The 26,381-nt window shown below is 38.8% G+C and overlaps 1 protein-coding gene across 1 annotated transcript; it reads right to left on the bottom strand.

The window, feature by feature from the left end:
• Positions 1 to 12,541: 12,541 nt before the first annotated feature.
• LOC131236447 (F-box/FBD/LRR-repeat protein At1g13570-like) lies at positions 12,542 to 15,387 on the bottom strand. Its single transcript, XM_058233614.1, has 3 exons — positions 14,034 to 15,387; positions 13,721 to 13,903; positions 12,542 to 13,084 (listed from the first exon to the last, which is right to left on the bottom strand). Exons 1-3 carry the CDS (start codon positions 14,979 to 14,981, stop codon positions 12,683 to 12,685), a joined length of 1,533 nt encoding a protein of 510 aa, XP_058089597.1. The 5' UTR covers positions 14,982 to 15,387; the 3' UTR covers positions 12,542 to 12,682.
• Between the last annotated feature and the right edge of the window lie 10,994 nt (positions 15,388 to 26,381).

Raw genomic sequence — 26,381 nt, forward strand, 5'->3', positions numbered from 1 at the left:
TAGTAGACCCATACGAACTAAGCCTAAGCTACTCTTCTTATATACACCAGTGATTCCAACAATATAGCAAGGTTCGTCTGAACCATTGCTTGAAAATTAGACCAGTGGTATGGTCTAGAATGTTCAACTGAACCAGTAACTGAAGATCAGTAAAAACAGACTAGTGCAGTGGTTTAAGTTCCAAATATTCTTCTTCTCTCTTTTCGTCTGGGATTTTTCTTTTTTTATGTATTTCTGCCAGATTGTGTAACAGAGTTCCATTAGTGGGCCTTCATGTTTGTTGAACGCAGATCCACATCAGGCTTCTCATATTGTAGAAGTGGTTTGCCTGTAACCTATCAGCATACTCAATTCACTTGAGTAGGGAAAAATAACGCTTTAAGGACAACGTCCTAGATATGCTTCAACCTGTCCTTTTTCAAACCAATTTTATTTTACAGTTTCCACATTATACAGAAAATATTAATATGTATAATTTTAACAATAATTACTTGGTCCACTCATGCTTCACAAAGATTGACGTTAGGGCTTTTGGAATGGTAGTTAAAAAATAAAAGAAAATGGATGAGTTTTCTCATGATAGGATGTTTCATTATGTTTGAATAGCAAATAAAAAAATTGAATTACAAAATACAATCATTATTCAAATAACATAGACAAATTTTCATACAGATGGTCCGTTTTTATTCATGCAAGAACCCAAAAGTTCATGCAATTTATATTTATAATAAATCTTAGAAAATCATCATTGAAAAATCATTTGAATTCTTCTTTCTTTTTTGTTCTCACCATCAAAACAACTTATCTAATTGACATAAAAATTCAAATACCTTTAGTTAAAATCACACTGCATTATATTGTGTAACCTGTAATTTATTTATTTTATTGATAATTACATGAATATATAGAAAATGTGGTAGATGTGTTGAGAGATTCGTATAAATTTTAAAAAAATCTCTACAAAATCTAAGTATAATAATTTTTGCTTGCTCCCTGAGTTTATTTGTCATGAAAATCTGACTTTCGATTCAAGTTCTACAATGTCGAGGAGGAAGAATCAAACTCTGCACTTTGTGATTGTTGTTAATGGCTGTCAATTCAAAAGAAAGAGGTAAGTTTTAAATTCTCATGACGCACAACAATAACAATGCTTTTAACATAATTCATTGTAAATGTTTATTGTAACAAAAAAAGTTACTTAAAATGTTAGCTATAATATATATACCTCGCATGATGTATGGTGTGTTGGTAGAGCCATCTACTTAGTAGGAATCATAAGTGACTTTTATAGGTTCCTCCAGTGTCCCAATAATAACATCCACATAATAATCTATGAGAAATTATTATTGTTGAGAAGCTGAATGATTGTGTTTGGAATTAAGGTTTAAGTTAATAGTTTAAGAAATTCCATACGACTATTTTTCCCAAAAAAATAATCTTTATTGTCCATATTGCTTCTATAATCAAGCAAAAAATGCAACATTTGTATGTTTGGGTCATGAAAAATGCATTCTACCTGCTCTTTCTACAAATGCAAAATGTATTTAAGGGCTGTTTGGATATAAATTTTTTTATTATATATTTTTTAAATAAAGATAATAACTAAAAATAGTAGTTAACTTTCATTTTATATTTAAAAAAAAACTTTTAATGCAATTTGGTGAACATTAAGGTGGAACAATTTGAACTCTGTTTAGAGAATGATGTTTCATTTGTAATTAAAATTAAATATAAATAACTATCTATAAGGTATCAACAAATTTGACAATTAAAATATCATTTCACTATTTTTAGGTTAGTTTGTAATCCATTTAAAGTGGGGCCCACCACTAAACGGTTTAATTTTGAGTTACATATTTCTCATGTGTAGTTGTGGGTAAAAGTGGGCGGGCTAACAAGCCCAATCTGGCCTTAGACCTATTAAATTTACAGCCCAATCAATTTTTTGTCCATGCTTGGGCTCAAGCCCTATTAGTGTGACCCCACCCCCTACACCACTTCATATGTATGTCTTATATCTTACAAATACACAATTCTAATTCTTGATTGGCCATGTATCCTGAATGTACATAAGTGGAAGTAGAATTAAAGATAACTATTTAAAAGGTTTTTTTTTTTTTTTAAATAAAAATAAATTAAAACATTCATCAGGGAAAAAAGCTTTCCACTTTTCAATTTTAAAAATAGACTTTAATGTTGTTTTTTTCCCCCAATTATTTTAGTGCTTCAAACGCTAAAAATTTTCTTCTTTTAATTGCTCAATAGGGTGACAAAAGAATAAAACAAGAACGAGGGAAATAACGAGAAGTCGAGTTATTTGATATTATAATAATAGATTGTGATAGTTGATACACATGCATTAAAAACTTGTGTATGTGGCATACATTAGCTCAACTCAACTCAAATCCACCAAATTATCAATAGAAAGTATGTCCTATGGTTTGATTTATGGGCATTCATTTGTTGATTTTAGACCGGGGACTTCTTTTCATTTCAGCTGTCTATTAAATTGTTTACTAATTGGCTAGTGAAAAATAAAATATGCCCATTTGTAGTATAGCCTTAGGGGTCGTTTGGCATCGTGGATTGGAGGGGATTTAAGGGGGTCTCAAATCCCTAGGTTGTTTGGTAGCATAAAGTCATTCGGGGTTTCAAATCTAGGGAGTTTCAAATCCCCTCTCCGAGGGAGTTTGCAATCCACGGTGAGAGCTTGGATTACACCTAAAATCATTTCAATAGTTTTTGGTGTAACATGTGTGTCATTATACTATCATTCTATATTTTTATCGGGCACATGGCCTACTAATGATAATCAGCACCGTCCAAACATTGTCCATGTAAATCAGCACCATCCAAACATTATTCAGCACCGTCCAAACAATATCTATGTTAATCAACGATTAAAAATTATTGGTTAGTCACTCAAACATGATCTTGTGCTTGCGGCCCATTCAAGACTTGAAATTTCATCATTTTTAAGCAAAGTATATATTTCAGCAGGCTTATCACAACCATTGTGTCAAAAATTACATATCTCACTAATTAGAGATATTAAAGTTGATTTAGTAATTAAATTTAAAATCCCGTGAAAATACCATGCATAGGTACTTTTGGATTAAAGTTGATTCACACTCCAGGTGTCAAACACATTGAGAGTATTGCAAATCCGGAGGGTTTCAAGCCATGGGGGTTCCAAACCCAGGCTCGCAAACAAGGCCTTATTATGCAAGGAGGCTAATTTGGTCTTTTACAAAATAAAGGAGCTGCTCGTCGATCTTAGCTCTCGTTTCGTTTGTGAGTGTCACTTGACACTAGGGACTCACAATTGCCCCGTTGAGTTTCGTTATTACAGCTATGCCCCTAGAATCGAGTGGGCCTATGGAAGAGTGAAATGGAGCTCACCTTTATTAACTCCAGTGATCGACACCGTCCATCCGTTTGGTCGTGTCCTTTTTGGTCATGGCCGAAAAATAAGGTGGATCTGAGTAGTAGATGGCCCCACGGAAGTCTTCATAGTGGATAATCTCTTAACCATTAAAATAAATCTGGTGGGTGTGGTCCGCTTGAAAATTTCATCTGTTTAATTGTTTTAGGTATCTCACAATATAATTCATACATTTGAATTGACAACATGGATCATCACGATTACAGTGGTGGGCCCTACTTACGTTAAACCCAACTGATACGGAGCGGACCAGGTGTTACTGGGTAACACACCCACCTTGATGAATTTTACATATATATCAACACCGCCTGAACATTTTTCAGCTCATTTTAGCCATGATCCCAAAACTTAAGCATATCTTAATATCAGGTGGACCACACCATTGGAAGCAGTGGTTAATGACCATTAAAAGCTTTTTGTGGGCCACAAAAGTTTTAGATCAAGCTGTGTGGTCTCTTCATCTAGGTCTTTGTGAACTTATCAACAGGCTGGATGGCAAATAAACATTTCGGTGGGTCCCATGAAGTTTTTAAAGGTAGGAATTCCATCGTGACTGTTAATCGTGGTATGGTCCACCTAAGATTTGGATATGCATTGTTTTTAGGATCATGCCCTAAAACGAACTGTCAAAATGGATGGAGGGTTTGATGTATGTCACAAACATCACAGTGGGCCCCGCAGTTAGGGATCCACTGACCTCGGTGGAACCTGGGATCTTCCCAAATCGCACCAACTATGGGGACATGGATTGCTTTCTGACGCTGTCCGTGGCCAGTAGATACTGGAAAGTGATATGTGGGTCTCACCATGATATATGTGTTTTATCCACGCGGTGTGTCTATTTTCCCTATCATTTTAGGGCGTTATCCAAAAAATGAGGTAGATCTAAATCTTAAGTGGGACCGCACCATTGGAAACAGTGGTGATTGAACTACCACCATTAAAAAATTCCCAGGGCCTACAGTAATACCCACATGATGTTTACTCTCTATACAACCGGTTGATAAAGTCAAGCGGAACTAGATGTAGAGAAAATATAAAGATCAACCTAGATAGAGCCTGTTTGAGGTGCCAAAACTCTGTTCACCCTAATTTGGCTCAGGAGGACGGATGGAACCTTAACTTGGTCCGATTTGGTGTAAAACTACTGTGGAGCTTCCTCGGATCATGACAAATATGGTAGAGAAATTTTAATTATGATGGGGCCGTTGGAGGTGCCAAAATTGAGTTTAACCTAATCATGCTCGATAGGAGTGAAGTGGTGTGGTGTGACTTAACTAAGTTGAATTTGGTTCCAAATTGGTTTAGAGCTTCCTTGGACCATGAAAGGCATGTGGATAAATTTCAACATGGATAGCTCGTTTGAGGCACTGAAACTGAATTCACCCTAATTCGTCTATAGAAGGGTGAAGTGGTTTGATGTGATCATAACTTGGTGGATTTAGTTCAAAACTGGTGTGGAGCGTACCTGGACCATGACAAGCGTGCGAATAAATTTTGGCCTGAATGGGGCCCATTTGAGTCACTGAAATTGAGTTCACCCTAATCAGGCTTGAGAGGAGTGAATTGGGGTCAAGTGGTCTGATGTGACCATAACTTAGTCAGATTTGGTTCGAAACTCGTGTGGAGCATACTTGGACCATGACAGGCTTGCTGAAGAAATTTTGGCCTGAATGCGTCTCATTTGAGGAGCCGAAACTAAGCTCACTGTAATTAGGCTCAAGAGAGGTTAAGTAGTTTGGTGAGACCTTAACTTTGTCCGATTCGGTTTAAAACTATTGTGAAGCTTCCCAAGATGGTGACCGGCGTGTCAGAGAATTTTCGGCCTGGATGGGGCCTGTTTGAGGCACCAAAAGTGAGTTCACCCTAATCAGGCTCGGGAGTGGTGAAGTGGGGTGATTTGGGATGAAGTGGTATGATGTGATCATAAATTGGTCGTATTCGGCTTAAATTTCTCTGGCAGACCCTAATCAAGCTTGTGTTTTCAATGGTTTCGATCAGTGAACTATGGGACTCCCTTGTACACATCGAAGAATAGTGCAAACCATAGATACTCAGGGCCAAAATGTTGCATAATTCATCTCAAATCAATTGAATTATAGTATCTTTTAATTGTAACAGTAAATTTTTAGTTCTAACAAGTGAGGCCATGGTTTAGTGATCAAGATGGCGTGGACGGCCTCTGCTAAACCTAGTTTATGGGAGAGTTAAGAGGATAAATACATAAACAATCCACAACTAATTACTAATAAAACCAATATTTATAAACAAACACTAATTATTTCTTTTGTCGATCAATCGTGTGCTGGGAAAAAACTAATTCTTTTCTTTCCCTGATAAAAAAATTTCATAAGAGTCATTTGGACTCAAGTGAAGTTGTGCCCGGATAACCTATTTAGATAAAGTGCTAGTCTATGGTTTGTCAATAGGTCTGTTTGGACAGAAATGCCTTAGTCGTCATTGAACCTAGTGGCTTCCAACATATGTTATAGGATCCTCCTCCAGAAGATATGTATTGAGCCATCCGGCGCACAGTCTATTCAAGTGGGCCATTGTTTGATGGCATGGATGTCTCACCCCATCCCATATTGGCACTTGTGGGGAGAGTAGTTTTGAGAAAAGAAAAATCCCATTTAGGACTCTTCACAACTCTAGGACTTAAATAGTTTGTAGAATAAGTTCAGAGCATATTGCATTCTTCCATGATACATAAACAAGAACAACCAAAACAAAACGCCCGACGTATCACACATGTGCTCATTGGTAAGATGGCTCATGGGGTTGCAGTGCACTCTGAAGAATTTCATGCACAGAAATAATGTGGGTCAACCGTTCGGGCAAGCCACGCATGTACACGGCCTGCCTGACATATTGGTTAAAGCCCACTTTTTCACACAATATCATCGAGAAACTCAAAATATAAAAATACAGACACGACCCCTTATAAATTAAGGATTTAGCTGAATACTACAACTGAGCATGGATTGGAGTAAATTCCGAATGAACAGTAAAATCCTTCTTCACGATTAAGATAAGAGCATCGAGACAATGGCCTTCTCAAGTAGAAATTTCACCAATCTCATTGTTTATATGCCCTTTAAAACCAGTTATCTTGATCAACTTGAGATTATTGAAAATGCAATCCGAAGGCTCTTTCACGACCGTTCTTTTGGGATAGCAGTGTTCAGAAATTTAAATTGCTGGGACCTTTGAGCAGGTGCAAAGTACAGAAATAAATTAGTGTGACTGGGAGAAGGCTAAAAATAGAGGAACACCGGTTCGGCCTGCACTAGGGTATGCCAACGGCCAGAATCTTGGTTAGAGAATTTTAAAGAATGATAAAAACATGTGAATTCTCTAGTGTGGTTGCATAGAATTATAGAAAGAAGTTCTCGAATATTCTTAGCCATTTGATGATTGCCACATTTCATCCTGCTAACTATTCATGTAAAGTAGATAGAAGGTTCCTAGGCCTACATAAAAGGGAGGCGTCATTCGAGTAAGTTCATTACAATTCTCTTACCCGCTGCTAAAATGCCCTTGGCACCGTGGCAACATGCCAGTTAAAAATATAAAAGCTTCATAGCTGCCAGAGTGGCACTGGAAAGTGAGATATATGGCCTAGGCCAAAAAATCAAGCTGGCTTATTAAATGGGACTAATGTCTATCCTTTTCCAGTCATCCAATTTCTTGTACGAGTGTGGTGGCAAGTGGAATGGCATGATGTTTGGGAGAGGCCTTATTTGTAGTGGGCCCACCTAATGAACGATCCAAATCTCGTTGGGCCATTTTGAACAAATGGGTTCTTTTGAAAGAAACAGGAAATGAAATATAATGGGAGGATTAAGAAAACTTACCTGAATGAAAAGTTTCTCTAGAGAGAGGAAAAAAGCAGCTTCTAAAGAAGCCATAGACATAAGAGAGAGTTTCATCGCAAATGGATGTTAGCAACAACTGCAACTCTGGTAGATTGGGAAAGGTAATGGGCAAACCTTCTCTTGTGTAATGTTTATCATCCTCTCTCAGACACACAACAATAACAATGCTTTTTATATAATACACTCGAAATGTTTATTGTAATAAAAAAGATTACTTAAAATGTTAGGTATAATATAAGTAGCTCTCATGATGTATGATGTCTTGATAGGGCCATATACTTAGCAGTAATCATAAGTGACTTTTATAGTTTCCTCCAATGTCTCAATGATAGCATCCACATTTTAATCTATGAGAAATTATTATTGTTGAGAAGCTGAGTGATTGTGTTTGGAATTAATGTTTAAGTTAAAAGTTTAAGAAATTCTGTATGACTGTTTCCCCCCTCCCCCCCTTTTTTGTTGTTGTTGTTGTTGTTGTTGTTGTCTATATTGCTTCTATAATCAAGCAAAAAATGCAACATTTATGGGTATGAGTCATGCAAAAATGAGTTCTACCAGATTTCTCTACAAATGCAAAATGTATTTAGGGGCTGTTTGAATATAAATTTTTTATTATATATTTTTAAAAGACAGGAACTAAAAATAGTAGCTTACTTTAGTTTTATATAATAAAAAAAAGTTTAATGCAATTTAGTGAACATTAAGGTGGAACAATTTGAATTCTTTTTAGAGAATGATGTTTTATTTGGAATTAAAATTAAATATAAAGAACTATCTATAATGTATCCACAAATCTGACAATTAAATTAAATATCATTTCACTATTTTAGGTTACTTTATAATCCATTTAAAGTAGGGCCCGCTACTTAAACAGTTTAATTTTCAGTAACATATTTCTCATGTGTAATTGTGGGTAAATGTGGGTGGGCTAATGAGCTCAATCTGACCTTGGACCTATTAAATTTACAACCCAATCAATTTTTTATCCATGCTTGGGCTCAAGTGCTGTTAGTGTGACTCCACCCACGACACAATTTCATATGTATGTCTTATGTCTTACAAATACACAATTCTAATCCTTGATTGGGCCATGTAGCCTGAATGTACATCAGTGGAATTAGAATTAAAGATAACTATTTTTTAAGCTTTTATATTAAAACATTCATCATGTAAAAAAGCTTTCCACTTTTCAATTTTAAAATTAGACTTTAATGTTGTGTGTTATTTTTTATTTTTATTTTTAATTACTTCAAACTCTTAAATTTTTCTTATTTTCCCCACTCAGTAGGGTGACAAAAGAATAAAAGAAGAACAAGGGAAAAGAGCAACTGGAGTTATTTGATATTCTAATAATAGATTGTGATAGTTGATACACATGCACTAAAAACTTGTGTATGTAGCACACATTAACTCAACTCAAATCAATCAAATTGTGCGACACAATATCAATAGAAAGTATTTCCTATGCTTTGATTTATCGACATTCATTTGTTGATTTTAGACATGGGACTTCCTTTTGTTGTATTTGATGTCTTAAATCAAGTCAGATACAAGGTGTATCGATGCCATCGATAGTCTGTTCGATGTCACCTTCGATGGTATCGAATAATGCTTGATCCCATCGATGTTTTCTAGATTTCCTTCAGTTAGTTGCTGGACTAATTGGGCACTTTTTCGATGTCATCGACAAATTTAGTTCGATGCCATAAATGAGTGTTCGATGGTATCGACAGATTAATTTCGATGCCTTCTATGAGTGTTTGATGGCATTGACAAATTATGCGTAGATTTTTTACAAAACTGCGAAATTGCGGGATTTATTTCTAATTTCATTTGGAATTCTTTTCAAGGCTATATATATGGGTGTAAACGGGATTGAGAGGTATTCTAAGTGTTTCTAAATCGTCATAAGGTTTCAAAGGGTATAACAAGGGTAAGATTTGAGGTTGTTCGAATTGGGTAAGCTTTCTCTTTATAATTTTTCTTTCATAGTGATATCTATCGCTTCGTGCTGTGGTTTTTCCTGAAAGAATTTTTTCACGTTAAATTGCTGTGTTCTCTTTATATTTGTTGGGTGCTATTAGATTACTATCCTAAATTCTTCTTTGTGTGCTTCCACGGTCCCTCAACACTTTTCATCTCACCCGTCCATTAATTATTTGCTAATTAGCCAGTGAAAAATAAAATAAGCGCATTTGCAGGATAGCCTTATTATGCAAATTGGCTAATTTGGTATTTTCAGAATAAAGTGAACTACTGGTAGCTCTCCTTTAGGAGTGTCACTTGAGATTCACAATTGCCCTGTAATTGATTACCTCCCATTGATATATTCCCGAGGGCCTGTAAAATTTTTGGATCTGATCTTATGAAGATGTCAGCTAGATGACAGATAAACATGACAGTGGGCCCTAGGAAGGTTTCAACTGTGGACATCATTACTCCCAGTTTTCCATATGGTGTGGTCATCTTGAGCTTTAGATATGCTTCAATATTAGAGTGATGCCCTAAAATGATTTAGAAAAATGAATGGATGGCGTGGATGTTTTGTTTGTTGTATATTCACCACTGGCAGTGTCACTATCCAAATCTCAGGTGTAACACACTATAGAAATTAGTGGTGATTGCAAACACAGTCTAGAACGGGATGCTTCTAATTCCCACTATTTCCTATAGGGTAGCCCACTTGATCCTTCGATTTTACCCATACACCTTTATGGGCCCATCGAACCCAATGTGAGGGAGGGCCCGAGCCCGAGCCCTGGCCCACAGCCCGCATAACAATTTTTTTTTAAAAATGGAGGGAATCCCTAGATTTTCTGAGGGGTTCACTTTGATTATTGTATCGGGTCTAATCCAGCCATTACATGTGTAGTCCCATGCTTGGCAAAGCATCAAACAATCACGCTCATATATTTTTCAAGTGGACCACACAAAAAGAAATAGTTGTAAGTGAGACATATATGCTTGGTTATTACAAAGCCCGCCATAACTATCCTATAAAATCCGCTCGACCTTGAAAGAGTTACCCGAGTAACACCTAATCGGCTCCCACTACAGTCGGTATGAGATTGCGTACATACTGACCAGGTCAGTAGCCAAATCCCCACTGAAGTGATATCACCAAGCTCTGTGGAACCCACCATGATGCATGTGTTGTATCCATACCCTCCAACCATTTTTAGAGATCGTTTTATGGCATTACAAAGAGTATGAGATAGATCTAAAGTTCAAGTGGACCCCACCGTTGAAACATTTATAGGGCCCACCGTGATGTATTTTTGAGATCCAACCTATTCATAAGTTAACATAGAGATATATGAAGTGAAAACAAAAATACCAGCTTGATTGGAAACTACTGTGGCCCCTAAGAAGTTTTGAATGGTGGATGTCACTGTCCCCACTATTTTCTATGGTGGGGTCCGCTTGAACTTTAGATCTATCTCATTCTCTTTGTAATACCATAAAACGATCTCTAAAAATGGTTGGATGGTATGGATACAACACATGCATCATGGTGGGGTCGACATAGCTTGGTGACATCACTTCAGTAGGGTTTTGGCTACTGACCTTGGCAGTATCCAATCCACGGCGCCCACTCAGTACGCTCAGTTGGGCCCACCTTGAATGTATGTGGTCTATCCATACCATCCATATGTTTTTCCATCTAATTTAAGGGGTTGATCCCAAAATTGAAGCATATCCAAAGATTAAGTAGTTCATAACACCGGAAACAGTGGGGATAATGATTTCCACCGTTGAAACCTTTCCAAGCTCCACAGCGATGTTTATTTGTCATCCAACCTGTTCATAAGATCATACAGACATGGATGAAGGGAAAACACAAATATAAGCTTGATCCAAAACTTCTGTAGCCCCAGAAAATTTTTTAATGGTAGACATTCAATTACACTGTTTCCTGTAGTGTGTTCCATTTGAACATTGGGTATGTCTTGTTTTTGGGCTCAAGATCTAAATTTATCTGTTAAAATGGATGGACTGAGCGGATAAAATACATAAATCACGGTGGACCTCACAGAGTTTACTCGGTACGCTAAGCGTGGTGAGTTCTTCACTGCGTAATTGCGTAATCCGCTTCCAGTTGGTATGCCTACTGAAGTTGTCAGTAGGGAGTACCTACTGGAGGGTGCTTTGTGGGCCCGACCATGTTTATTGGTTTTATCCACACCGTCCATCCATTTTCTATAGTGAAAACCACTTGTAGCATAAGGAAGCAAGTGCTCTATGGTTGTCTCTCCACGCCAAATTTAGAGCTGTACATGAATCGAGCTAACTCGGTCAGTTCGCTTGACTCGACTCGGAAAAGTCGAGCTGGTTTTTGGAGCTCGAAAAAAAAAATTCGAGCGCCCGAGATCCACTCGAGTCGGATGAACCTCAACTTGAATCGACTCAGATCGAATCCGCTCGGTGACTTGGTTATTTTGATGGTGACACTGCTCGCAGAGTGTTTGATGAAATGACTCAACGAAGTGTTGTTTCGGGTGCATATATTCTCCGCGTGATCGGCTAGTAGTGAGTATATGAAATAAATCACTACAAAAAAACTTTACAATATAAAATTACCCTCATATTTTGATTTTGATGCTACCTACTGAGTGTTTGATAAAATACCTGTAAACTGGTGTTATTGTTTTACATTCTGTGAAAGATTGAAGATGCACTTTGTGTGTTTTAGACAATGTTGCACAGGCTTGAACTGGCCCAAGCTGCTGACCGAACGGGGACGAGCTGGCCAGTCAGGCTCGAGGACCAAGCCGGAGTTCAGAGCTGGTGTTAGATACTGGCCGAGCCAAGCCGAGCCATGCCAAGCTCGACTCAGATCGACTCTTGTACAGCTCTAAATTGCCAATACAGTTGAATACTCATTATTACGGTTGGTAATCGCGGGTGTTTGTAACAATACAAACACACTCAGATTCCATTATGTTAAAAAAATGAAATTTCTAAATTTCCTGCTCTTGTTTTACCCATCTTGTAGTTAATATGCTTGCAATTAACTGTGGTGATTGAAATTAGAATTTACCCATCTTGTAGTTAATATGCTTGCAATTAACTGTGGTTATTGAAATTAGAATTAAATCATTCTGTTACGTGGGCATGGTGGATTGTGCTCATGAATTCATGGACTCCACTCATTTCATAAGTGTACGCAAAAAGTACTGTTGATAATGCAGGATCCACACCATGAATGAGGCACAGCTAAAAAAAAATCACAAACCCCCAAAACAAATATATTTGTAATTGTAGAAGAAAAACAGTAAAAGTGCAAAGTAGTGATTAGCTACTAAAATCTTGCAATCCTCTGTTCACACACCAAGAAAAGCACTCCAACAAGTTACATTCAGTAGTAAATTTCGGTATGCGTTGGTTGCAAACTTCTATCATCCTCTGAGTATTCATACAAGAAAATCTGAGCATTGGATGATGCCTTCGGCAATAGCAGAATTTGTTGATGGAGAATACTCAATGGTGCCTTTTTTCTTTTGTGGAAAGGTGGAAACACACCGCCTGAACTTTGAGATGTAGAATCGTTGCCTATGTTGTCGTTGATGCTTTCATTAGGAGCTACTAAAACTAAAGACTCGAGTACAACAGCCTTCTCTAAGAAAAATTCCACCAGTCGAACTTCCTGATTGAACCCATGGAAGTTCTTAAACTTTATCATTTTCAGATGATCGAAAACATATCCCCCCATCGGCATTTCCACATGTTCATATGAAGGATTCTCAGAGTGTCTTTCAAGCTGTAAATTCATATAGAATTCATCATCAGATAATAGGAATTGATATGTACATTCACCCGGTTTGATTTCTATGTAAATGCTTTCCATTTTGGGAACTGAAACATTAGAATATAAAATGGGTGAGTACAATTTTCATGCTTTTCAATTCCCATAATTGAAAATGGGTGTATCCAAATCAACCAGGCCGGTTCATGCGCCCAAGTGTTCTTGTTCAGGATTATCTGTGTGACTTTGGAGCTGCAAGTGCAATTTTGTATTTGATTCATTGTTAGATTAGGAAGGCTATTGATATCGACGCCCGCTCTATTAATTTGTAAACATCAATTTCCATTTTAAGAATTAAACAGCACACATATTACTCGATTCCAAGATGAAAACGAACGTCCCACTTAATAGGCGATCCAAGTGTTCCTGTAGCAGATTATCAAAGCGATTTTGGAGTGATAAGTAAAATTCACTATCGAAGACATACTCAACTAAAAAACAGATTCATATCTACACCGACCTTGATTAATTTGTAGTATGTCATTTCGTGAAATGGAAAACAGGTGTGAGTGATTCAATCAGGGTGGGTGTGGAGTAGCTTAATGAGGAAAATAGGAAATGAAACTAATAAAATTCAAGTAAATTACCAACCTCGATGAAGAGTTTCTCTAGACAAGGGAAAATGCAATGTGTGAAGAAAGTATTAATGGCAGAGAGATAAGAGTCGTCTACGAATGCTATCAACATTTGCAATTCTTGTAGACTGTGAAATGTAATAGGCAGGTCTGGTGCCTGTTCTGGATCAATCTCTCCTGCTAATGCTTGGACAATGTGCTGGCAGATACAAAATCAAACATATAAGATTAGGATTAGCTAGAAACCATGTTATCAACAAAAGCTTTACTCGAAATGGGTGGGACCCGAGTTCATCAAAAATTGATAGAAAGCAAGGATGGGAACATACCAGAAGAACCATAGAGCAGACTGTAAGAATCTTAACATGGTGGATTTCAGACAAGATCTTTGTCCGATTATAGTCGAAATCATAAGCATTGGTACCTACTGCAGTAACAATGGCATCCACCAGTGATGAGATGTTATTGAACCAATATTCATTAACATCAGCATTGAAGTGGAGGGATTGGAGATTCGGAGCGAAAATCTTAAGCTCGCAAGCATAGCAATGGGCCACCATCAAGCTCTTAAGATACAGATCTGGAGCGGATATATTGATCGAAGTCACATCATTACACTCGATCAGACTCAACTTCTCAAGTATCGGGCATTTGGAAAGCATGCTTTGAAGCATGTCATCGTTTATGTTAACCCATTGAAGACGGAGAACTTTGAGAGAACCAAAACCATTGAAATTCGATGGGAGGTTGAGATCGCATCGACTCAAATTTAAATGAGTTAGAGAATTACAACTAAAGAGTTTAGATGGCAGTTTAAATGGCTTCCGATCTTCCAGAGGTTGTCCCCTTATGAGAATAAAGGGTAAGTACAGATGGCAGAAGTCGAGATCAAGCTCCTTAACTCCCCCTTCTACTGCAAACTCGATCCATTTCTCGTAATCGGATTCGTATTGATCGCCGGGATAGAAAAATAGCTGGAGTGTCTCAATCTCCTTACCGTGGTTGAGGTTTACATAGAGATTGATGGCGCCCACAAATTCTTCTGGATATCGGCTACTTGCTAATTCTTCAGAATTGTCTAGAATAAGGATGTAAATGGAACGGTCTCTCCATAAATATCTCCATCTTCTTGATAGAATGCTTGTTCTAATTGCAGATTTGGTAGGCATCAAAGATAGGATGTTGTGAAGGACACTATCAGGTAGATTGCTGATTTTATCATAGGAGTTCATGTTGTTTGGGAAGGCTTTAGGCATAGTTTGGGAAGGCTTCTGCATCCAACTGTTATATACTTTACATTTTCTACATGAGCTCTTCCGTCAAAGGAAATCAACAGGAAGTTGCTGATTATTGAAATTCAATAATCAAATAATGGTATCAAAAAAATAAAGAAAAAGGAAAAAATGAAGCTTATATAAGAAGTTAGAGATCGTGTAAGTGAAAACTCCCAAAAGAATTGGAGACATGGCCACAATGATCCATGATCTACACCATTCATCAGATGGACCAGGGAAATCAGCAATGGTACTACAAATGCTCGTAATGGATATCTTAGCCATTTGATCAGTAGTCAACAAATTGATGTTAGAATGTATTCAGCAACACTCAAAATTAAACAGGATAAGATCCACCATTCAGAGGGGTAGAACCATCAAATCCGTTTGATTTGTAGATAACGGTCAATCCATCATCAGGTGGGACACACCCATTGAACAGTAAGCAATCATGGGTCATTAAATCAAGTGCCCATTAAATAATTGATAGTTTCACATCCATCAATGAGAAATCAGCCGTATCAGAACCTCTGATAATTCGATTTTTTTCCCACTGACGTGTAACATGTGTAGGATATGTAATCCATGCAAAAGCTGGGCCACAACAGTACATTGTGGATATTCTGTACGTGACATGTCGATGGAAAAATTGGTTGTATCACAACTTACGGTACAGCCGTCCTATATAATCATTTTTCTCCATCACGTACTGTACATTTCTGAGAAAATTATTTTTTTTTAAAGGACTTTTTCTCTTGACTTGTATTTTTATAGTGGATTCCTGAGGAAGCTGAGCCAAAGTCAAGATTGGTAGGAGACTAATCCGTTGGACGGATTCCAACCTCTCAAAATAAATAAATAAATAAATAAATAAAAAATCTAAATGACAAGTTTGGATTTCTTGTGTGGCTACAATTCATGAAAGAGAGTGATAGGATATTGCATGATGTGTGGGTGCACACATGGAAGACACTCCACACATGTGGAGATAGAAAGTTTGTGCAGAATTCAAGCTATCATGGCCGTCCAAAATTGTGATGGGCTACTATTGGACACATTTGTGTGAAACAAGAATGCAATTGGTAGCAGTTGGGGTGAGATGGATGGAACATTTGGTAGACACCACCGATGTATCATTTCAGTGCGGGATAATGTAGGGTCATTCATAGATGGAATCCAATCTTAACATTCTCTGTACCAAAATGAAATGGGTCTGCTTATTAGGTGGCTTAAAGTCTGCTTTGTTTGTGATTTTAGCACATGTGTGATGATCATTAAGCTTTTCTTGAGTAGTCCAGAGAATCACCGAAATAAACTAGTTATTTCATACAATACTGCAGGAAGTAGGCAATTATTGAAGGAATTTTTACTGCAAAATTTCTCATTTTACCAAAAAGTGCATGAACATTTGGTAAACACAAGAACATGCTTTTCTGGAGATGAAATGACTAAATTGCTCTCATCTATTATTATTATTATTTTTAAATTTTCCTAAAAATCATTGGAATAGTGCATTGTTGGTCTTTTGTCGTGTGACATCCAACCGTTCAACAGTTACATCTAATCGTAATGATTATATAATCTAAAAATTACGTGGATCCAACATCAGAGGGACTATATGTGAATTTATAATTTTTTTTTTTTTTTTTTTTTTAAATTGCTGTGTTTAGCTTGTGGCTCAATTAGTTTCCAGGGCACAAGAAATTCCCATGCCGTCGAAACTGACGATCTGCAGCAGCAACACACTCTGTGTTGTTTTTGAAATCTTAAATAATTCAGAAATGGGTCCGTAGGTTGTATCGACAGGCCATTTCATTTTTTTTCTAATTGGTCTTTGGACTAACTGGGTGCTTTTTCGATGCCATCTATAAGTGTTCAATGACATTGAATGATATGTTTGATCCCATCGAGGAAAATTCAATTTTCATGTCTTGTTTCTGGACCGTTTTAGTGTTAGTTCGATGTCATCGATATGGCTTCGATATCATCGAAGGATAAGTTTTGATGACATTGAAATGTGTTTAATGTCATCGAACGAATTCACATAGATTTTTGCAGAGTTGCGATTTTGCAAAATTTGTTTTCTAATTTGATTGTGATTCTTCCAAAAGATATATATTGAGGTGTAATCGAGATTAGGAGGTATTCAAGGTTTTCTAATTCATTCTAGGATTTTAAGTATGTAGCTCGAGTTTATTCGATATTGATAGAGGCAAGCGGCGCCAAATGAAGGCATGAGTGGGCGTGACTATGGTACTCAAAGGAGGCAAAGGGCTCAGGATGCAGCAGCAGCACGCGTTGCGTAGTCCAACACGGGCACGAAGCCCCAGGTCCATATTAAACAACCTGAAGGGCAGGATGCGCGGTTGAAGGCAGAGGCACCTTTGTGACATATGTTATCTGATCCTCAGCATCAAAGGACCTGCATTGGGTAGTCCGGCACCTGGTCTATACAAGTGGCCCTCTGTTTCATGGCATAGATTTCCAGCAGCCAACACTCATTGCTTTCAAACACATGCATGAGATCTTTGCCTTTTATCAGGCTACACGGCAATTATTAATGTTGCAATAATCCCATTTCTAACAGGTGCACCTCCACCAGTGAGTAGATGAAAGTCATATTTGTGGAAGGACAATTTATCAACCTACACGCCGATGTTACTGTTGCAATAATCACTTTTCTAAAAGATGTGTAGCCCACTGAGTGAGCAGACGAGCAGCAAAATAATTGCTCAAAATATATATTTTTTTACTAAACAATCCTCGAACCATATATAAATGGTAACACACAAGATTTAGACTGTATCAGAATATCATAAATACAAAATTTGGTATTTCAATTGTAAGCTGAAAGTACTAGTTAAAGAACCCAACCACCAGAGGAAGTTAAAGAAGTCAAGTTAAATGCAAGTACTCACATTTTCTACTCATAGTCTAATTAGTACATCTGATTATAATATGATAACAAAAATATATCATAAATTCAAAACATATGATGCTTAGATTGGTGGCCTAAATTGTAAAGCATGCATACATCCATTTGTATCATTGAAAAAAAAAGTGATTGTAAATCAAAAGTCGCAAATTAAGAGCAAATCGTATTTATAAAATTAATGTTGGTTCAAGTTGTGTTGATTTGTATTTGGTGCATGTAACACATCTTACAAATCTTGCTGCAGTTGCACGTTGATCATTTCTCATTAATAACACTCAAAATGTTACATATAAAATATAATAACTTGCATTAATATGCGGGTAAAACAATCTACCCAACAATAATTATAGTAGAAAATATTCTCTCATTGTTTTTATTTAGATTCCTCCAATGTCCCAATAGTAACATTTACAAAGTAATTTATGAAAATTGATAATTAATTTGAAAAAGAATAGAATCAAGATTTAAACTTTTAAATCTACTACATCTATTTTCCTCGAAAACAGGTTTGTGTATTGTCAATATTACCTTATAATCGAGTGAAAAATGCAACATTCATGAGTAGAGGTCATGCCAAAATGGATTCTACCTACTCTATGTGATCATGCAAAATGAATTTAGGACATGTTTGAAAATCAAAGATGGGAAGTACAAAGAGTAGGAAACTTCATTTCTATCCAAAATTTTAATGGACAAGTTGAACTCTGTTTGGCAAATGATATGTTATATTCTAGAGTTGAAACTAAATATAAAAAGCATAATCCATCAGTCACCCAAGAATCTGACAATTAAAATATAATTTTATAATTTTATATTAATTTATAATCCATCTAAAGAGAGGTCCACACTTTGAACGATTTATTTTTGAATTGTGTCTGTGAGTAAGGGTGGTGAGTTGGTGAGACCAATCTGGCCTTTGACCTAGTAAATGTCCCTGCCACTGAGGCTTGACAATGACATTGATGTAGAGCAGGTCGCGGACAGTTACATGGCCAAGATGGATCAGAAAAGGCCCGGTCGACGACAGAAGTGATCCGGACCATCGAACCTTAAATCGGGCGTATCTTGCAATCCGGAATGAGTTATCTGACGTAAAATATATGATTTTGGGGTAGAACGAGCTACTGAAGCCAACCAACCCCGCTACGCCGGGTTGCGCAGCCCGGAATTGCGAAAAACCCCTGGATCGATGGTCGTTTCCCCGTTTTAATTTCGCTTTTACTATAAATAGTAAGTTTTAGTTTGATTATAACTCTTCATCCGTCGGGCTTTAGGAGTTGCGCCCAACGTGAAAAGAGCTTAGAATAATTAGGAGAACGGTTTGGTGAAGCCAAATAGGACACTTACTATTTTTGGCCGAAAACCTTGCGCACTAGTAGACATCACGACCGTTATAGTAAGTCGCTGATTCTAGGAATTTTAGTTGTAGTTTGATTTTGATTTCTTTCCCATTGCTTGGTACCCCTATTTAAAGGGTTGTGAACTCGTTTTTATTCATCAATTAATCAATTTCGAATTTATTAGAATTTATTTCTATTTTCTGCTTTCTTTCCTCGTGGATTCGAGAAGTCTCTGTGAGGAGTCCAGAGAAGCTCCGTGGATTCGGAGTAGTTATCCTCATCACGTTCATCCCTGCGTCAATTGGTATCAAAGCGAGGATTCCCCTCGGGCTGATGGCAAACAACGAAGGTATGAATCAAAATCCTGTGGACGGTGATCCAGGGATTCGTTATCTTTCGGAAAGAATGGAAGCTTTCCACCGGGAGAGTCAGTTGACCATGCAAGGGCTGCAGGCAACTCTCGACCGTCTTGCGGATGCGCTACTTCCGCCCCGAGCCCTAGGCGGTGCTCCACCACCCGTGGTGGCTCCACCACCCATGGTCGCGGTACGACACAACCCCGATTTTCGTAGAGCACTACCGGTGGCAAACCGTAGGGCTACACCGGATGATTCAAGTTCTAGCGGCGAGGACCTTAATGAGGGTTTTGCGTTCGACGACCAATCCATGGAGGTGATCGTCTAGATCGTCGTTGAAAGAGACTATCGAGGTAAGGTGAACTTCCTAGTTTTAACGGTTTACTATATTACGTATAGAAGAGTTTCTCGATTGGCTAGAAGTAGAGATATTTTGATTACATGGACGTGCGGATCATAAAAGGTAAAATTGGTAGCGTTTAAATTAAAATCGGGTTCCGCATGGTGGGAACAATTACAACTCTCACGAGCTCGCGAACAAGGCGCCCATCTCATCATGGGCCCGGATGAGACGTCTTCTTCGATCTCGATTTCTCCCGGTGATTATGAGCAGATATTATTCCAAAGAATATCAAAATTGCAAGGAAATCGAGATTATATCAAGAATTTCAACTACACGAAACGATCCGTCGAATCGAGTCACGAAGGTGGCGCGATTTATAGGTGGGTTGCGACCGATTTGCGAGTCGGGACTGTGGATGAAGCAGTTCAATTGGCGGGTAGGGCAGAAACACAACTTGCAAGAGCTCCTGCTCGTCCATATCCTTCAACTCGACCCCCCATGACGGGTCCCACGCAGGATCCAGTGCTGCCACGAGGAAAAGACCTAGTACCTCAACTTCCTACAACCGCAAACCGTGATACGGGGAGCGGCTCATCCAGACCTCAACGTGCAGCACCCACAACAGCAGGTCCGAGTAGGATTCCAAATCCTTATGCTCGGCCAAGGTCGAACAATTGTTACCGCTGTGGCCAACCAGGCCACTTATCAAACACTTGTCCTCAACGTCCCGCAGCACACTTGACTATAAATGAAGGGGGCACTGAAGATGAGGCCGTAGAGGAAGACCATCGCTTTGATGAACATGAACAAATCACTGAAGAAATAGCAGGTGGCGATGAAATGACGGGCGAGGATCGTGGCGAATTTCTAGTTGTGAGGCGATTGCTGTATGCCCCACGACAATATATTTCGTACTCGGTGCACCGTCAATGGAAAGGTCTGTGATGTGATCATAGACAGTGGTAGTAGCGAGAACATCGTTTCAAGAGTGATGGTGGACAAGTTGCGGCTACCAACGATGAAACATCCTTCCCCGTACTCAATTGGCTGGATAAAAAAGGTGAATGAGACCAAGGTAACTGAACAATGCACTATCTCGTTTTCAATTGGCAAAAATTATAAAGATCAAATACTTTGTGATGTGGTCGATATGGAAGCTTGTCATATGTTACTCGGTCGACCCTGGCAGTGATGCGACCCATCGGGGACGAGATAATGTTTACGTATTCGTCAAGGATAGTCGAAAAATAATCCTTGCCCCTATGGCACCAGAGAACCACCCTGAAGCCTCTAAAGTGGAGGGGAGTTCCCTCTTGACCATTCGGGATTTTATGGAAGAATCCAAGGAAACCGGCGAGGTATACGCTGTAGTGGTGAAGGGCGAGGAAGAGGAACCCTCAAACATCCCTCCAAGTTTAAGACTTGCTAAATGAATTCAAAGAAGTCTGACTTGAGGATTTACCTGATGGATTGCCCCTATGAGGGACATCCAACATCACATAGACCTCGTCCCTGGGGCTAGCCTGCCCAACCGCCCTCATTATCGGATGAGTCCGAAGGAGTGTGAGATACTTCAGGGGCAAGTGGAGGAATTGATCCGTAAGGGTCTCTTGAGAGAGAGCATGAGCCCATGTGCCGTACTAGCATTATTAACGCCAAAAAAAGATGGAAGCTGGCGCATGTGTGTCGACAGCCGAGCAATCAACAAAATTACCATCAAATATCGGTTCCCAATACCACGGTTGGACGACATGCTCGATATGTTAGAAGGGGCCAAGGTGTTCTCTAAACTAGATCTAAGGAGCGGGTACCATCAGATTCGTATTCGACCCGGTGATGAGTGGAAAACGGTATTCAAGACCAAGGAAGGGTTGTATGAGTGGCTGGTCATGCCCTTCGGCCTATCGAACGCACCAAGTACTTTTATGCGTTTGATGAATCAAGTTCTAAAACCGTTCACTGGCCGATTTGTGGTAGTATATTTTGATGACATATTGATATATAGCCAGGATGAGGCAGAGCACAGGAAACATCTCAGGCAGGTGCTGCAGGTCCTACAAATTAACAAGTTGTACCTCAACTTGAAAAAGTGTAGTTTTTGAACGAATAACTTGTTGTTCCTAAGATTTATTGTAACGTCCATGGACATCCGTGTGGACGATGAAAAGGTGTGAGCCATTAGGGAATGGCCGATCCTGATAAACATTCATGAAGTGAGGAGTTTCCACGGGTTTGTGACCTTGTATTGTCAATTCATAGGAAATTTTAGTATGATAGTCGCGCCTATTACAGATTGCATGAAAAAAGGACCGTTCCAATGGACCGATAAAGCTGATAAGAGCTTTCATGAGATCAAACATCGTTTGTCTACAACACCGGTCTTGGTGCTTCCTAATTTCGACAAATTGTTTGAGGTTGAGTGTGACGCTTCATATGTCGGAATTGGAGGAATATTATCACAGGAAGGCAGGCCGGTAGCCTTCTACAGCGAGAAGCTCAGCGAAGCCCGATTGTACGTAGTTGTTCAGGCACTGCGACATTTGTGGCATTATCTGATTCAAAGAGAGTTTGTTTTGTACACCGACCATCAAGCATTAAAGTTTATTAATAGTCGACTAACGTGAATCGTGTGCATGCTAGATGGGTTGCGTTTTTACAGAAATTCACATTCGTTTTAGGGTAGTAAAATAAGGTGGTCGATGCACTTAGCCGTCGTGCATCACTACTAGTAACAATGAGCAACGAGGTAGTCGGCTACGACTGTAGGAGCAGTATGCCGAGGATGAGGACTTCAAAGATTCTTGGATGAAGTGTCAAGAAGGTCACCCGGTGACCTACATATATGCAAGACGGTTTTCTCTTCAAAGGGAATCGATTGTGCATCCCCCAAAGTTCTCTCAGGAGAAGATTATTCAGAGCTACATGGAGGTGGCCTTGGTGGACACCGGGGGCGAGAAGACGCGGGCTCTTGTGGAAGAGCGGTATTATTGGCTTAGTACGCGATGTGGGAAAAGCCGTACAACGTTGTCATGTTTGTCGACCTCCAAGGGGCAATCTCGAATACGGGCCTCTACACCTTAAAGTGCCTAACGGTCCTTGGGAGGATTTATCAATGGACTTCGTGCTTGGTCTCCCACGAACACAGCGCGGCATGGATTCGGTGTTTGTGGTAGTAGATCGTTTCTCCAAGATGGCGTACTTTATCCCATGCAAGAAGACCCTCGATGCAACACACGTGGCGAATTTATTTTTCAGGGAGGTTGTACGGCTACACGGGGTCCCCAAGACCATTACTTCCGATCGTGACACGAAGTTCATTAGACACTTTTGGCGGACTTTATGGAATCGATTCGATACACGACTTCAATTCAGTAGTGCTTACCACCCACAGACTCAGTTTCAAGTTGTGAATCGCACGTTGGGAAACCTCCTTCGTAATATTGCATGAGCGGTGGGATTTGGCCTTGTCTCAAGCGAGTTTGCATTCAACAATATGGTGAACCGCTCGACAGTGAGATCACCGTTCCATTATTTACTGACGAGTGCCTCACCACACACTTGACTTGGTCCCTCCGCCCAAGCACCCAGCACGAGCATTGCAGCAGAACATGGCAGAATAGATCATGGGCATCCATGCGTAGACACCAAGTTACATGCCTCGAACGAGAAGTACAAGGAACAAGCGGACAAGCATCGGCGACAAAAAGTGTTCGAGGTAGGCGACCGCGTTATGGTCCATTTGCGCAAAGAGAGATTTCCGACCGGGACGTACAACAAGTTGAAAAATAAGAAGATTGGACCGGTACCAATCATCCGAAAGATCAATGACAACGCTTATGTTGTTGATCTCCCAGATGACATGGCCATCTCACGGACTTTTAATGTCATGGACCTAACCGAGTATCATGAACCAGAGCATGACGAGAACTCGAGGACGAGTTCTTTTGAAGTGGAGGAGACTGATGTAGAGCAGGTCGCGGACAGTTACATGGCCAAGATGGATCAGAAAAGGCCCGGTCGACGACAGAAGTGATCCGGACCATCGAACCTTAAATCGGGCGTATCTTGCAATCCGGAATGAGTTATCTGACGTAAAATATATGATTTTGGGGTAGAACGAGCTACTGAAGCCAACCAACCCTGCTATGCCGGGTTGCGCAGCCCGGAATTGCGAAAAACCCCTGGATCGATGGTCGTTTCCCCGTTTTAATTTCGCTTTTACTATAAATAGTAAGTTTTAGTTTGATTATAACTCTTCATCCGTCGGGCTTTAGGAGTTGCGCCCAACGTGAAAAGAGCTTAGAATAATTAGGAGAACGGTTTGGTGAAGCCAAATAGGACACTTACTATTTTTGGCCGAAAACCTTGCGCACTAGTAGACATCACGACCGTCTATATATAGTAAGTTTACTATTTATAGTAAGTCGCGGATTCTAAGAGTTTAAGTTGTAGTTTGATTCTGATTTCTTTCCCATTGCTTGGTACCCCTATTTAAAGGGTTGTGAACTCGTTTTTATTCATCAATTAATCAATTTCGAATTTATTAGAATTTATTTCTATTTTCTGCTTTCTTTCCTCGTGGATTCGAGAAGTCTCTGTGAGGAGTCCAGAGAAGCTCCGTGGATTCGGAGTAGTTATCCTCATCACGTTCATCCCTGCGTCAGACATGCATGGCTGGATCATTGAAAGTGGTTAAAAAGAAAACTTAATATTGGTGAATTAAAAAAAATATAATTTTTGAGGTTTTTATTAAAACATTAATTAGGAAGTTTCCATTTTTTATTTTTATATGGACTTGATCTTTTTCTTTTTCTTTTTTTTCCTTCTTACTTTGAGCACTTAATGTTTCTTTATCTTTTTTTTTTTTTTTTTATATTATTATTATTTTTAATCCAGCTCAATCCGGAGGTGAAAGAGTATGTAAGGGTTGATATACATGCAGTAAAAATTTGTACATGTGGCGTACATGATGGCAAATTAAATCCACCAAATTGCTGGACAGAATATAGTTAGAAACTAAGGTTTATTTTCATTTCAACTGTCCATTAGTTGCTTGCTAATTGACAGGTGAGAAATATAATCAGTATAGATTTTGGTTCACGGTCTATCTAAATTTGGACCTGCAGTTTGGACAGCTTAATATAAGCAGTTTGATTGATATTTTTTGAATGGTCAAATACACATGCACTCTCACACCCACACACACGACATGGGTTCCAGAACCTAGGGGCTGTTTGTTTATCACTTAATATGCTCCCGTAATTTGAAAATCAGATTTCAGTCACTTGATACTGGCATTGTACACGAGTTGAGTTAGCTTGGTCAGCTCACTCGACTCAACTCAGATAAGCTCCAATCGCCTCAGCTCAAAATTGGATTTGGACAACGTCGAGTTGGATTTTGGAGCTCTAAAAAATTTCAAGCTGAGTTCGATCTTGTCCGAGCTCAACTTGACTTGGTTCGAACCTCAACTCAAATCGGCTTGGATCAAATCAGCTTGGTGACTCACTTATTTTGATATTGATTTTGCTTACCAATTGTTTGATGAAATAACTCAACGAAGTGTTGTTTTGGGTGCATACATTCTCTACAGGATTAGCTAGTGGCGAGGAAGGAATGGATATGAAATAAATCGCTAAAAAAAAAAAAAAACCTTTACATTATAAGACTTCCCTTATATCTTGATTTGATATTGCTCATCGAGTGTTTGATGAAATACCTATAAAATATTGTTAATGTTTTGCATTCTGTGAGAAATTGAAGATGCACTTTACGTGTTTGAGAAAATGTCGCACATGCATGAATTGGCCTGAGCTGTTGATCGAATTGAGCCGCGCTAGCCAATCAGGCTCAAGGACCGAGCTAAGCCGAGTTCAAGCTGGGGTTAGCTACTCAACGAGCTGAGCAAGTTGTGCCAAGCTTGACTCGGTTGGACTTGTGTGTAACTTTACTTAATACACCATTTTGGGTGTTTGTTTAACACTTAAAAACAAATCCTTAATGTAAATTAAATACATAATTAATTCCGAAATTGTCTATAGGCCAAAAGCGATAAGTAATACGTCCCAAGTTGCTTTGCCTTAATTTTTTTTTTTTCCAAAAGTGGCAACTTTGTCCCTTTCCTTTCCTACGTGATCTTGATCCCGAGTAGACTTCATTTTTACATGGCAAAGTTCCGTGAGCTCCACCATAATGTATTTGTTATATCCACGTGGTCCATCCAAGATAGAATGCTTGTTCTAATTGCAGGGTTCGTAGGTATCAAAGATAGGATGTTGTGAAGGACGCTGTCAGGTAGATTGGTGATTTTGTCATGGGAGTTCATGTTGTTTTGGGAAGGCTTCTGTTCTAGTTTGAGAATGCTTCTGCATCCAACTGTTATATACTTGAAAGATTTTCCACATGAGCTCTTTTGTCAAAGCAAATCAA

Source organism: Magnolia sinica, chromosome 1, assembly GCF_029962835.1.
Source record: "Magnolia sinica isolate HGM2019 chromosome 1, MsV1, whole genome shotgun sequence".
Classification (NCBI taxonomy): Eukaryota; Viridiplantae; Streptophyta; class Magnoliopsida; order Magnoliales; family Magnoliaceae; genus Magnolia; species Magnolia sinica.